General features: G+C 39.6%; 1 protein-coding gene across 1 annotated transcript in view; it reads left to right on the top strand.

Annotated features, from left to right (window-relative positions):
- Positions 1-2,094: 2,094 nt before the first annotated feature.
- SLC28A3 (solute carrier family 28 member 3) overlaps positions 2,095-15,685 on the top strand; it is a 45,606-nt gene continuing 32,015 nt past the window's right edge. The window contains exons 1-3 of the mRNA XM_054185028.1: positions 2,095-2,151; positions 10,607-10,708; positions 14,279-14,352. Coding sequence (XP_054041003.1) covers positions 2,095-2,151; positions 10,607-10,708; positions 14,279-14,352 — 233 coding nt within the window. The remainder of the gene's footprint in view (positions 2,152-10,606; positions 10,709-14,278; positions 14,353-15,685) is intronic.

Consider the following 15,685-nt stretch of genomic DNA (forward strand, 5'->3'; position numbering starts at 1 on the left):
TACCTTCTTGTAGCTGGGGGAGCAACACAGGGGGAAAACAGATGTCCAGTCTTGTTAACAATTGAAATGGCAGGACGTGACATCCTTCAGACACATCAAATTTCTTAAAAGTCTGTGTCTTCGTGTAAATATTTAAACTAACCAGAAACGGGAAGGGGTTTGCTGTAAATCAAACATAAAGTAGACTGCTGTCTGATTCTGACAAAAGCTGACAGTGTATACCAACCTTTTGTTTAACTACATGGTCCTTTGTCCACAGGGAAGTGGCATATCTCATGTTTTCTATAGTGGGTTCATGGTTTGTCTTGGATGTGTGGATATTTTTGCTTTCAACATCCTGTGAGTCTACTAACATAAAATGTAGTTCAGAGGAGGAAACGTTGCATTGAAATCATCAAGTTGTTTTTATTCTGACATTTTTCAATGAGAAAACTGGTTTTAAAAGTGATGTAATATATTGACAGAAGAAGAGGAACAATAGCAGAAAACACTTGTGTCTTGGCATAGTTACCAGGGTAGAATTTTATACTAATCATGTAAGTACAGACTACAGATTTCAGGATTGCAGAGGCTGGATTTAAAATTACTCACTGCCTTATTTCCTCTACCCTCTTCCCTCTGATAGCATGTCCAAAACTGGCAGGAGGAGAGAAGGAAGAAAGGAAGAGAGAAACAGCTGAGGTATGCAGCAATTAGCAGGCAATTATATCAAATTTGTTAAAGATATTTGCAGCTATTTTTGCTGGCAAGTAGTGGCCAGAGAGAAGCAATTACTCACAGAAATTGCTCTACTCACAGGGCCAATACAAATAGCAACAAACATGCTGATTTCAAAACCTGGGGCATCAAAAAAAGATTCTAAACACTGAAAAACAGAATATATCATTAAAGGTCATGCGTTTTTTACTGGAAAAAAACCCCAACCAACCAATTAGTCCTCCTTTTCAAGCAATAGTTATGAGATTCAAAGAGTATATATTGCAACTGTATGATCTATAATGCAATTAATAGTTGGAAGATTCCTTTTATAGATACATCATCTTATTTTTCATGTAACTGTTCTTTATTTCCAAGAATATATTCAGTCATGCTAGTCCATTCTGTCTTTGTTCCTAAAACAGGACATCACTTTTTGCTGTTTTACAGGATGAAGCAAAATTCATGACATTTTTAGTCCCCACGTGGAAAGTTACAAATTTAAGCACCTAATGAGTACATAAATTTACATTGCTGTATTTCAAAGAAACAGAACATTTCTCATTTTTGTTTTCCTTAAAGACAAAAACTATATTCATTCAAATCCTGACTGACATTACTGTCTCTTATAGTGCTACTATTTTCAGTGAACTTACACAGAACAAGCTTTAAATACAAAGTGCATAGGCAACCAAAAACATGGGTAAGAGAGACAGCTGGTAGTTCTAATGATATAACTTTCCCATATTGCAAATAGCAAGCCTGAAAACCAGTATTAGAAAACTCTTCAGTTAAAGGTGAGTAATCTGAGGACAGATAACCAAATGACCCTGTGCCATAAGATTTGGCATGCCAACTGAAAATGCATAACAGATATTTGTTGGAGGTTTGGGGTTTGTTCCTTTTCCTTTTTTTTTTTTTCACTTGCTAGATGAAGTTCTTAACCACTATGAAAGTAGAGACACAGTAACGTTGCAGAAACAGTGACTCGAGAATAGCTGTAAAAAAGATAAAACTATGTTGGCCTTTCAAAGATTTGGGTGGGGAAGATTTCTCCCCAAGCAAGTGAGGAAAGCCAGAAGTCAGGTAAGTACACACATTTGCCTTAGGGATCTCCCAGAGATACGTCTGCCTCTTGGGGGCTGCAGGAATCCACCCTTGTTGTCTCAAGAAACACTGAATGCGGTTTCCCACGCTGGCCAAAAGAGGCTGTGCCAGGGGAGGGAGAAGGTGGAGCTATGAGTGAGCAAGAGCAACTTGAGAGTGCCTGCAGCTAACTAGACTTCAGGTGATATCCACCGACCCTGTGAATGGATTAACTAGGTGCTGGCTGCAGTTGCCCTGTGCTGCAAGTAGCATTCAACACTCACCCAAAACTCTCCTGCCCATGGTAGGCACATGGAGCTGAAGGAGACCACCCGCGATCACTCAGGAGTAGAAAATTTGGCCTTCCAGGTAAGCGTGGCTTCCTTTGCTTTGTGGGGAAGAGGAAGGGCTTAAAAACAATGAACAATGCTTACTTCAGTCCCTGAACAAACTAAAAACAATTTCAGCTCTCTGCCCACAGATATTTTACAACACCCCATATGCTTTGCACTGATACCCTGCCAAAGTGCAATGTTCTTGTATAAAATCCCGGAGCACAATCGACACATTCAGGAGTAGACTCTGCTTATTGCCTTCATCTGCTGCCCGATATACTGGTATCTTTGAAAAGTCGGACTCAGTAACATTTTGTGGTCTGATGGGCCTCACAACTAGCTTATCCAGCATTTCCATCTGCTGTATCAGTTGTTGCTTTTTCCTGAGGGTAAGTAATTCACAATTCTGTTGAAGAGGAGGTCGTTATGATGCAGCAGACACATATCTTATCAAAGCAATGTATATTAATAATATGAGAAAAAATAATTATGTAATCACAATGGGGTATATCTTCTTTCTTCCCTACATAAAATAAGTGCAATTGTCTTGTTCTGCTCCTAAGAGCATAGAAAGGAGGTAAGGAGCCAACCCAGAAGGTTCTGCATATTAGGTGCATAAGCTAATGCTAATAGCCATTTAAAAAATGCAGATTTCAAAAGTGGAAGCATCAAAAAATCAGTTAACACGTTATTGTTTCTCAGTGCCCAGCATCCCTGCGCTTCCACAGGAATTAGAGCAGAGACAGAGAGAAATTTGTGAACCCACAGCCAGGCCGGTTTACTGTATGTGTTACTTTAGGTAGAACAGGGTGGGGAAAGACAGTGGCTCTAAAGAGTGCTGTGTTAGCAAAGTAGCCCTTTCTCTCCTCTGCAGCCTCTGATCCTGAGGCTGCCCCTGAGCTCAGCTAGCAGGAAGGGGTAGCACATAGTGGGTGTGAGTATCAGCTATTCAAATAACACAGAAAGGTCTTTGTAGGTGCTAAGCATGTCGAATATTACGTAACCCCAGTGACATCCAACCACTCTGTATATTTATTCATTGGGCTGTAGAGACAGACAAGAAATAGATTGATTTGGTAATCTGCCAGTCCGGGAATATTTGTGGAAGGTAAGGCTGTTAGGGTCAAGTCCCTGCTCCAGTCAATAGTTAATAATTCATGCTAAGTGGGACAGCTTCAAGAGGAGAGTTAGAGATAACTCTCTTAAAACACGATAGCCTAGTGGTAAGAGCCCTCTCTTGGGTAATCAGAGTGCCCACAACGCATCTGTGCATCAGAGCAGATAGACAAGCAGTTTGAACTTGGGTCTCCCTTGGTTCAAGTGAAGGAGACAAGAGAGGGCTTCATCCTGTATGTGTTTTCGCGCAAAACGTCTACGTAAGATAGTTCAGTCAACTTCCAAAGACTGTCCCCACAAAGCCATTGCTCACCTGGCAATGTGCAGGGAATGCAGGTGCTTCCTTTCCTGGCCACTGCAGAGGTTTGCAAGAGCCTGCAAATCCCCTCTGATTTAAATAATTCAAATGACAAATCACGGACACTGCCCAACAATGAAACTTGGGAACTGAGTCAGGTTTTCCGATTATTTTTTTTTCCTGGAACACCAGACAGTATTTACATTTACACATTTACATCTATCTCTGACTCAACATATAAGTCACTCCCTAGTTAAAATAAGACACAGAAGGAAACGGGTAAACTTCTGCATATAGAAAAACAAATCACTTCACAGTAGAAGCCACTGAGAAGGAAATAATACCATAATTTTTTTTCCTGTTTTCTTCTATTTGAGCTTTTCTTGCACAAAGAGTGAATGCTTTTCTTCCTCTAGGATACAGTGCCTTCTAGTATTAAGCAATGAGTACCTTCCCTAAACCACAAAACACAAAACTGTTCTGGAAGGGGATAAATGTAAGCCTTTTTAAGTATCAGTGTGGGATTGCACTCCAAAGGTACCTTCAGATGTACCTGAGCCATTTAATGATTAACCCACAAAGGGATACTAAAAATAAGACAGGGACAAAGTAACCCCAGGTTAGGTAGTTTGTTTTATAAAGTAAATAAATTAAGAAAACAGCTCTCAACATAATATGAAGCAGCTCAAGGCCAACAAGTGATGGATGAAGGATCGTATCAGAGTTTTATTATGTCAAGAATGAGAGGCATTGTGCCTTCTGTTGTGGAAGAACTTTAACAGAATGAAGAGGTTGCAATATAGAGAAATCTGCCTTTTGACTAGTTGTACAAATGGTCAAAGGGGGATAACTATTTGAGCTTTTCTCAACTTCACATTGGCTATTGATATTTAAACACATACATGCTTCTGTAATAGAGTATGATTTTCACAGAGTCACAGAACCATAAAACTTTTTTCAACCATACTGTAGTAGAGCCTCAGAAATCAGTTAACCAATGTTAACTTTCAGAGAGGGCATCCATCCATGTAGCATAAAGTTCTATTAACATCATCAATTACATTTTAAAAAAAAAAAAGGCAAAAAAAAAGCTTGATCCTGCAAAATATAATCTGCTTCTTTTGTACATTATGCAGATTCCACTTGAACTATTTACAGGCATAGCTTCCGAATCTGCAGGTCCTGCGTTATTGCCTTGTGATAACACCAGTACCTGGGAAACCCAGAAGGAACTTTTTTACCTCATTAACAGCTCAAAACGGTCATAAAAGCAAACAGACAACAAAACCCAAACGTACAGCTCCATGTATGGCTTTCTCTCTTTCTCTTTGATATTAGGGACATCTCAGTTACTAACCATACCAGCCATCTGGGTGTGTTACAAAGAGTAAGGTTCTTGTATTGATTTTAAGAAGATACAAGGGTTAAGAAGATACACAGCCAGTCAAGCACACTCACAATGTATCCTTAATAAAACCCTGATGCAGTTGTTAAGACATGCTAAGCTTACCTGCTTTGGATGCCACCTTATAGCTAGAATCAACAGATTGCTGCACTGTTTATACTGAGACATTTAAGTTTTCAATATTTTTTTCTCTTAAATAAGCCATATAATTTAAGGAACCTAAATCATTATCCTCATAGTTTCATCACTATTCAGAAGATTGTCCATGTTAAGTGTCTACATGCCAATGTAATACATTCTGGATCTATAGCTATGATAACGCCATACATAATGTATAGAAACACTACTGTGTCCCTTGCTTTCAATGTGGTTCTGTTACCTTCCCTCTGATGGCACCAGCTGGGGAATCGCTACAGTTGTGCACAGAATTTCCTGCTCAGAAATGCTAACAGTAACTTCAAAACTGAGATTGGATTTACCTAGCTTGTGTTTAGCCCTCATTTAAGAGGCAAAGATGTTATCTAATCGGTTGCGATGATTCAGATCTCTGCTAACGATAACATTAAGCAACAAGTCACACTTACTCCTCAAGGAATGATAAGAGCTGGCTCAGAAAAAGGAATGGTAGGTGGGAGGAAAAACCTCCCTGACTTTTAAAAGTAACTCAGGCATAAACATAAAATAAATACAATGCAAAGGGAAGATAACAGCTAATAAATATTTATTGGTCACTGGCCTCCTATTGTCAGTTTTATGATGCACTAAGCAATCCATTCCTGTTTCTGTAGCAGAGCACACCGTCCTCTTAAGAAGCTGATTTGAGGAAGAATCCCCCTTAAATTCTGTCTTTTACTCATGCTACATAAGGACATCAGTAATGCCATTACGTATGCAGCTTTTGTACTCCATTTCATTCAAACAAGTTTATAACATATCCTAAAAATGCCTTTTACTTCTGTGTTTATTGCCATTTTCCATGGCTGCCTAGATACTCTTGTCTGGTTGGTTAATTAAGACTATAGACATTATTAAGAATTTATACTTAATGGTAAATACTATAAAAGTATAAAAGTATATACTATACTTTATACACTGTTGTAATTTCCCTTGGAAGTTATGAAGGTTCTGTACTGCATAACTCCACTGGCAGGAAATTATGCAGTCCTTTTCCACATTTTCAACACTTGTTTTTTCAAGACTTTCCAAAGCCATATTTGTTTTGAAGAATTTTAACTATGACATACTACTACGTCTCTTACAGGAAATACTGAAAGTTAGTCAGACCTTTAGGTCCTTTTCTTCTCAGGCTAAGTAAATATTCCTTAAGAAAACCAGTTTTAGGATTCTTGTCTTTGTCATCCCCATTGTGTTCCTGTTTGCCATCAATAGATGTTTTGAATGCCATAATTGCAGGGGTCATGTGCACCTTGCTATCTTCTCAGGAATGTGCAGATCTTTTTTCCAGTTTTGGCTTTTCTGGATTTTGCTTTCTGCCTTTCATACATTTTACTTGCTCTGAGAGCAAACAAATTTCCTATTTCTTTTTTTATGGCCAGCTTGTGCCAGTCTATCATTTTAACTTGTTTATCCTGCATTTCAGGATACTATCCAACTATCCTGCTCAAGACTGACAACTTAAGCTTTTAAAGAAAACCACTAATATACTCAGAGATGGGTGAGCCTAATTTGCAATGTATTTCAAAAGACCTTATGAAGATTTAGCCAGCTGAATTTAAATCTGGTGGTACATATTTTTTATCTGCTGTCTCTACAGCTCATTTACTGTTGTTTAACACATTGGTAATGAATATTTATCCCTCCTGCCCTGTAGACTGAATTTTATTATTTGGCAGGAATTTATGAATACTAGAACTATTGACCAAAAAATTTCTTCCTCAATATTTAAAATGCATTTAAACTCCTTCAAAATCATGATACTGTGGCCAGCAAAAGGTAGTACATGGGAAAAAACCTAGATGAATGCTCTTCAATTACACTGAATATTAAAGGAATAGCAGAGTTTTGAACTGTAAGTTAGTTGGCTTCATTTCAGGTGACTGAATGCAATCTGAAATCCAAAGAAATCCAGCATGATAACTTAAAACATTCGCTTTTGAAGCATCCATTTTCCACAGAGTTCCTTGAGTACCCTGATTCTAATCTCCAAAGCAAATGTAATGATCCACCCTTAAACCATAAACAGTTTAAGCAGCTGCCTGGATGCTCTGACAGCCAATCTGTTTTCATCACTAACCAGCAGGGATGGAAAACCGTCTGCTGTAGAGTGTGTGCTGCCGATATAAATTATGCACCCTTTGCAAAACCTGTGTTCTCTCGAAAGGCAGGGAGGAGACAGGAGGGAAAGTCAAAGAATGTAGTTACCCAAAAAGACTTGGTGAATTAACTGCTCATCTAGAGGGAACTAAACAGACATTATAAGATCGTGTCACTTACAAGTACAAGATAGCTCCATACCCTTGCCCTTTAATCAAATATTTTACAAGCAGGAAATTCCAATCAGTAAAAGTACAGCAGAGTGTGAAAGCAGAAGCGCAATTGCCTAACACTTTTCATATTGTCAACATTTGAAGTAGATGGATCAACTCTGTAATCCTTCGGGTGTGGTGTAAAGGCAAGAGTATTTTCCTATCCAAGCTTCTCTAATTTGCTTTTGACTTCCTGCTTCGTTATGTCACTCTGTTGTCCCCAAATGAGAGTGTTTCACCTGGTGTGCGAGAGCAAATCAACACGCTGATTCAAGATATTTGTTTCATTTCAACTCTGCAGAATCAGGTGCCAGGCAATGAACAACAGCCAGTGCACCACATGTTTCCCACCACCCAATATTTATCACAATAAAATACAGTTTAATAGCAATTCATTCACCACTCCTAATTATACATGTGCATCTAAGCTCACATTTAAAACATTTGGGGAGCTTACCTGATTTGCATGCTCATTATTCACACAGGGGTGTGTATGTTAGCATTATAATTACCGAAGGGATACACTCTTGGCTAATCCTTGGTCCAGAAGTTATATTTTTTGCTATCTTATGTCTAAATCAACAACTGCAAAAGAACGCATAAGACACATTGTTTCTTTTCACATCCCATTCAAGGCTAGGTACATTCCGTGATGTCTCAACCATGTCCCAACACAAACTTCCTGATAAACTTTTAACTTTGTTCTTTCAACATGAACTACAGACTGAGCAGGTTCAGAAGTGGCTTAGCACATTGCTATACCTGGCCTGCGTTCACAGGAGGGCTGTGCTGGCTTAAACTGGCCGACTTGTCCCTAAGGCTCCAATCACCGTTTTTTGTTGCAATGTTTTGCTCTGTGGACGTTTCTAGGGAGGTGGAAAAGGATGCTGAGCAAATGAGGCAGAAGCTTTTCTGCATGCTTTTCTGCCTGTGCTGGGTGCTTAGGTTAGCAATCTGCAACAGCAGGTGACAAGCACGGACAGACTGACATTTTGGTGAGAAGTTCCTTCAGCAAACTCAGAAAGACTCTAAGCAAACAGGAAAATGGAATAGGCAGTTTTATTTATCACTTGAATATTGCTATTCTTAAATTAAAAATAATTATTTTTCTTCAAGGGGTAGGGTTAAATAACATGCATTTTCACCAAACAAAATTTAAAAAACAAATGTATAAAGGGGAAGATGAAGAGATTGTACTTGAAGAATCAGCTTTGAAATACACAAAAATTACTCAGCTTCATGGCACTCACTCAAAGACTGTTTTAGTCAATAGAAATAGTCTCTTGCTGAAGTAAACTTGTTATCAATAGCAATTAACCAGTTTCGACTGAATTTGGAATATGCCAGAAATATGGTATGATCAGTTGAAAAGAGTGCTTTTTATGCTTGCAGAAAATAACACAAATCTATCATTCTGCAGTGTGGGCTATTTAGAGCTCCAGCAATCATGTGATGCTCTTACTAGTTTTCTGTTACATTACTCATACATTCATATATTTTAATTGCACTATAAATGAAACTCTTATGTAATTATTGCAGTTGAACAGTGGGTTGGACAAAGTGACTTCTAGAGGTTTCTTCCAACACAAATTATTCTGTATTTCAGAAGCTTATAGACAGCAACTTGCATGCTTATTTTTTTTCACGTTAGCTGACAAAATTCCTAAGAAATCTCTGCTTTTTCTTGTTCAGCAACAATCATAGAAATCTTTAAAGAGACTATCCCCGTGGTGTGTGTGTCAATTACAGCACTGGACCACTTCAACTTCACTATGCTGTCATGTATAGTATTTTAATATATTATCTCTCAATGCTACTGTTAACACTGCTTCTTGCAAAAATGTGGTTTTTTTGCACTATTTGGAATGTCCATTAGAGACTTCCATTGTCTACTGCAGGGCCAGCTATGGTAAACTCCTAAGACAGCATAGTTAGAAGGCAAATGAGTAACAGAGGTGCTTTTTTAAAAAGAAATATCTCCCTCTTAAGGGAATGCAAAGATACTCTTCACTTAGGAGGAGGGTAACTGGTGAATCGGCACCTGGTTTACCAGGGCCACAGCAGGTGAATCAACAGCCTCTTGCAACTCCTTCCTATTCCCCCGGACACACAAGGTTCCAGAAACACTTTTACTGAAATGCATTTTTTGTGAAGTTTAGAAGCAGGGTATCTTTAATGAGAAAATGTTGTTGAAAAGTGTTCTGGTTGCCTCTAAGGTTATGTTTCCACTAAAAGGCAAAATTTAATTTATGTCTAGTAGTACTGTTCATTCCTGCCTTTCTCATAATTTACTATGATTAAGCTTATTTTGTATTGTTCATTTGGAAATTATCATTTTCTTAGAAGGCTAAATGTAGGTACTAATTTACTGCTGTTATTACCGTGTAAAAAATGAGGTACTTCATGCAGTAAAACACAGTGAAATGACTATACTGTAACTGCTGCCATGAGAAACCACTGAAATATAAGACATTTATATCATTTGCAGATATAAGATATCTGACATTTTGGTTAAGCTGCTCTCTTAAGAAACCAAAATAAGAACCAGCTTTTCAAGGATCATTAAAAAGAAATAATGTATGCTTCAAAATATTAAGAAAAAAGAAAATTCAGCTTCAGAATAGAAAAAAATGATAATGTAGAAATAGTGGAGCCGGTTATGGCTGTCTTCAACTCTCAATACAGTCTGATAAAAGGTATACCATAGAGAATTAAGGTAGTAAAGCTAACTGCTTCCTTTAAAGATATTGAGCATTTTATTCCAAGAGCAATTAAAGTATGTATTTTTAAAAAACATGCATTTACTGCGTATGCATTACTAGATGGAGTAAATGTACTAGCAATCCAGGGAAGGCCCAAATAGACCATTTTGCTGTTGGTAGGGAGAAGGGCTGCATCTTTGTAAACTTGAGGCAAGGGGCAGCACTGGGAGGACATGTGAGTTTGAATCAAGAAAACAGCAGATTCACGTTAGTTGAGCACCATCTGTAACAGACAGCATTGTGTAATAATGCAGGGACTTGAACACCTGAGCTCTGTACACCGAGTTTCAGGCTCCCCTGTAGTAATAATGTAAAACATGGAAGCACAGGCATCAGAGTATAAATCAGTTCTTACTGCACAGAAGAAAGGCTTTCAGCTTTTGATTTGAACTGATAGAATTTCTGGTCTTGTCATGCCCTAGAACGACAACGAAGGTCTGGATGTTATAAACCCAAAAGGTCTCAGAGACAATTCAGAGAGAACCAAGAATTCACAAAATAAGAAAACTGTACATATTAATCAGGTATGTTTTTTCTTTTTTTTTTCTTTTGAATAACCTTATGTAAATTCATAAACCTCTAATTCAATGTCAGTAATTGTCTGTGATAATACATCCAAGACAGATATTTTAACAAAACCTGAACTGATTTAAAATTCATAAACTGACGGGAAAGCGAGTTCTGTTCTCAGAAATGCATTAAGGAGAAAAAGCACAGAAAATTGACAGGACATGTAGGATTCAGAAAAGTGTTTTCTAATGTCATAATGGCTTCATGCAAGGTACTAAAGAGGCATCAGAAATGGTGATCAGATGGAATACTGCGGATAAGAAGTTGATATTGAAGCATTTTCTCCTGAGAAGCTAGAAAAAGATAATCTGGAAACACTGGGTTTAGTTACACAATATTTCCATCAGACAAGGCATATTATTAAACACCTGCTCATCCAAAACTGGGAAAATTTCAGACAAACACAAACTGGAGGAAACAGCTCTGATGTATGACTGACCAGAGAAAGAAGAGGAGAATACAGTACATATGACTTCATAATAAGCACATCAGTTTTGGCTTCTTTTGACTGTACATTTTTTTAAGCCCACATAGTGAGTAGCTCACTATGAAGACATGAGAGTAAGGTTAAAAACACCCCACAGATATTTTACTAAGTGTCACATATTAATATTTTCATATCCACACTCCAGAAATAATCTGCTACTCTGAAAGTTCAATTAAAAGCTTGCAGTACTTTCCTGCATTGTAATCATATCTACTTACCAAGTTTGGTAACGTTACTTGAGCAGCACATAAGAAACAGAGGTTTTCTGATGCTGTGAATGTTATTTTCTATCTTCCAATGGTTTTTGGATGTGATCAGAGGCAGCAAAGGCGTGCTGCCAAAGAAAGGCATCTGCCCTCAAAGTTGAAGTGACTCTAGATTTACAGTGATGAAAAGGATCACTCGGACTGTTCTGATATACACTCCTGGGAACCAGAATGGGATCTGAGATCCCAGGAGAAGAAGGTGTAGACAACACCTATACCTTCCTATTCAAAAAAGCCATCAAAAAGGAAAATGTCAAAACAAAAAGGAGTTTCAGAACTGGTGGAAACTGTTTAAAAGTGGAGAAAAATAGTGGCAGTCCATGAAAGCTTGATTTTAATTAAAGAAACTAATTCTACACTGAAAAGGTTCAGCTGAAAATGTTCAGCCACTACTTTGCACAAGTGTAATAGAGATACATATACTGACACTGACACCTTCTCAGGCACACTGTAGAGGCAGAAGAGTTTATTTTGGGGCTCTGCAGAGTATGGAGTTTGCTGTGCCTCTGCTGGCAGCAGTCCATACGTTCCACATAGCCTTTGGGTTAGCCTCCGGGAGGGCCAACACTCACCAAGAGACAGATCTGATATCATGTCCAGCCATGAAAAAAAAGAAAAGAAGTTTAGATCCATTCTCTCCTATCCTTGTGTATCTGCACAGTTAGACACAAAGTGATCTTTGAATTCTGATTTTCTTAACACTTTTTAATGTAGAGTTAGGAAAGCATTTGTGACAATAAAATAGTGACATAATAATATTCTAAGCATATTTAAATACATTGTAGACAAAGTGAAAAGATGTGGACTGATGCTTTTTATGTTGCAACACTCAAAAGAAAAAGTAGGTTATATTCTCAAGACAAACAGTATCTTTCACAAATTCAAAGAGCCAGAGCCCAGGCTGTCAGTGATCCAGGGAAGCTCCTTGCCCGCGGAGGATGCTGTGGCATGGGGGAAAGCGATGAAGGAGCACTGGCCTGGAGAGCATATGAAGCAGGGGTGCTGGGGATGGTGGTGGGAATGGAGTCAGGAGGTGTGGGAAGTGAGCTTCAAGCCTTGACGAGGAGAAAGGACATGGTGCCCCAGGGAGCACAGCTGCTTCCAAATGTGGAAGCATAGCTCTATGACCCAGAAGGCTGGACTCTCCTGATTTATAGTGTAGGCTCAAAAATCTGCTAGAAGCACTGGCATGCAATTTACCCCAAATTTAAGCCCAGGAATAAATGATATTTCGGTACTATCAGCACTCAGTGTCCATCAGGTGAGAAGCCCACCTCCTACAGCCACTGGGAAGAATGGTCATAGTTACTAAAAATAATAGCAACCTAGTAGGCAGCAGCATCTGCATTTTTCAGGTTTGCTTTATTTCACAGTCAAGACCAAAGAGAGAAAGAAATGGAGTTCAGCAAAAATGTGGCTATAAATTACAGTGCAGCTCCACAGAGCCACACAACTCCCACCACCATCACTCCCCTTCCAAAAACTACCACCAAGAGGACGGAGAGACTCCTGTCTGTGTCACGCTGAGCTTCCTCCTAAGGGAATGAATAGCGGCTTCCACATACGTATTCCTCCGCACCATTTTAATTTTGCCTTTGAGCTGGTTCAGGTCTCTCACTAGGAACTGATCGAGGGCTTTCCAGGACTTTCGGTGGCAGCTGCAGCAGGAAAGCCGGACTGAAGGCAGGGGCCAGGGTAAGGCCTATGGTGGGCCTTGCCTCACACAGCAGCTTGGGGGAAGCAGTTAGCACAGATAATAGCAATGCAAAAAGAAAACGAAAACTCACCTGCAGCCTGCCACCGTTCCAAGTGTCTGGGCAGGGTGGGCTGGCTGCACTTGAGAGGGTAGGACACGACCACCATCTCAGGAAAACACTGTTTACCTTCACCGTGGTCCTGGACAGACACCTGAGGGCCACGCCGCCCCACCATGGCGTTAGAAGGAAGAGGCTCCAGCATGGCGCCTGGGCCTCCTGCGGTTATGCTGCTGACGTTCAACACAACAGCTGCCAGCAACTCCCACCATGGGTCCCGCCATGATCATGGAGGTACATACCCCTGGGACAGGGGCTCCCCCGCTGCCCCTCCAGACAGGGCCGGGGTGGGCACAGCAGCCCTCCATGGGTGCCGTTCCAGGGGGCTGTGCTGCCACCAGCTGGCTCAAGGACGGTCCTTGAACATGGCAGAGGCCAGGTGGCAGTTGTTCCAAAAGCTTTAATGCCGCTGCGTTTATGTGGAGTCAGGAAGCAAAAAGGTGCTTTCCTGATGAAAGTGTGCTGTCTGGCCAAATTTCAAGTTTCTGTGACAAAAGCTCTCTTTAGAGTATTGTTACCTGTTGCCTGTTCTGCAAGGAGAGAAGCAAGAAAAGCAGGGGGTCGTCAACAGGAGGTGCTGGGCAAGCTGGCTAATTAGCAGCTCTAGCTTTCCTACCTGCAGCTCTCACTTTTCGGTGTGTATGCAGCAGTGTGTATGCCTCTATGGGGCACTCTTCAATTCTAAGTAACACTGGTATTTCCCCCCCCACCCTTTATTTCCCCTTTCAAACTGATGTGAATGGCTTGGGAAAGTTCACAGCCACGGTCTAACCACAGGGTTTGCCTGATACGATCACAGCGTTGGTGGCAGACAGGAGAGCTGGAGCCGTGTGCTCAGTGCAGGTGGGAAAGTCTTGAGACTGCTTCAGCCATCTGCCAGTGGGGATCTGTTTTTTCACACCTTTCTTAACAAGCATGCACCCCTCTCACAGCCTCGGCACCCGATCTGTTTTCCAGGAGGATGAATACATCAATATTGAGAGTGAAAACAAATGTGACTCAGTAGATGATGAGCAACCACGCTTGAAAGGGTAATGTCTTTTGGATGAGTAAGTTTTCCGTTCATTTCATCCTGGCTTAAGCAATAAGCTGCCAGTGTTTATGCTTCTGGAGTGACAGCTCTAAATTTCACTGGCACACCCCTATGCTACACAGACCCTAGTCTTGCCTGGCAAATTGTGTAATACAGAAACACATTGTATTTAAAATTATTGTATCTGTCAACTGACATGTGTGATTGTGGAACTACCCTTCTAAAGCCTTGCTTTAGAAGCAGTATTTTTTCTTTTTGTACATTAACTACTTTTTCAATATTTCCATAAGAATCATTTTTAAAGAGAGGTCTTAAACAATGATCTCTTGTAGGAAGTTAAAGGTTCACTATTGTCCTTCAGTTTGCATAGCTATTTACCCCAGTGCAAAATAAGAACAGAATAGCTGTAAAAAAAGCCATTTTGATGGGGCAGAATTTTTACACTTTGTTAGCACTGGTGGCATGTGACCACACAGTGAAAACACACATCTACATTTTACTTGAGGATTAGGGGGTTTTTGGCAAAAACTATAAACCCTGTATAAGACATTTAAAAAATTAACATACAATACCTAAAATTATATTTTAATGTCTTAATATTTCTCTTTTCTATTGAATCTTCATATAAACCTTCCCAGAAATCATACTGTATTTTTTCCCTGATTTCTATGACTTCATTCTGTTATACAGCACAACATTTCAGCTTTGAACCTGTCTTTCTATCACTCGATTCTAGCAACTCGCCTACTGGTTATCTCAAATAGGAGTTTGTCTCACCCAAATTGGAATACTTGGAAAGATCTCATTCCTGTACAACTGATACTCTTATATACAGTAGTAGTTGTGAAGATTTTAATTATGCTTTCAACTTATACATACAGAAATTAAAGACTTGTTAATATGATCAGTTTTATTGATGACATCATATTAAAATATTGCTTCAAAAATCTAGCAAAACTACTTAGAAGTCACTTAAATAGTTTCTCATTTCTCCTCTCTGTTCTTTGGAGATTTGTCATTCCTTTAGCAGTGCATAACATGAAACACTTTCTTGTTTAAAACACTTAGGGTATTGTCTAGCAAAAACAAAAGCTGAGATTTGATAGGTCATACATCCAAGTTTGATAAGCCCCTCCAGTGGCAGGTATCCAGCTTTACCCAGAAGTAAGCTAATCAATTGCACAGGCAACTGTTGGCACCCAAACGGCTGCACAAGGTTAGCAGAGTCTCTCCCCCTCAAACCTGGGCCCACAGGAGTCACTGGACAAGAGGCATCTCTCCACAGAGATGGGTTGAATTGCGGCAGAGATGAGGCCCGTATGTCTCTTATT

The sequence above is a fragment of the Rissa tridactyla genome, chromosome Z (assembly GCF_028500815.1).
Source record: "Rissa tridactyla isolate bRisTri1 chromosome Z, bRisTri1.patW.cur.20221130, whole genome shotgun sequence".
Taxonomy (NCBI): Eukaryota; Metazoa; Chordata; class Aves; order Charadriiformes; family Laridae; genus Rissa; species Rissa tridactyla.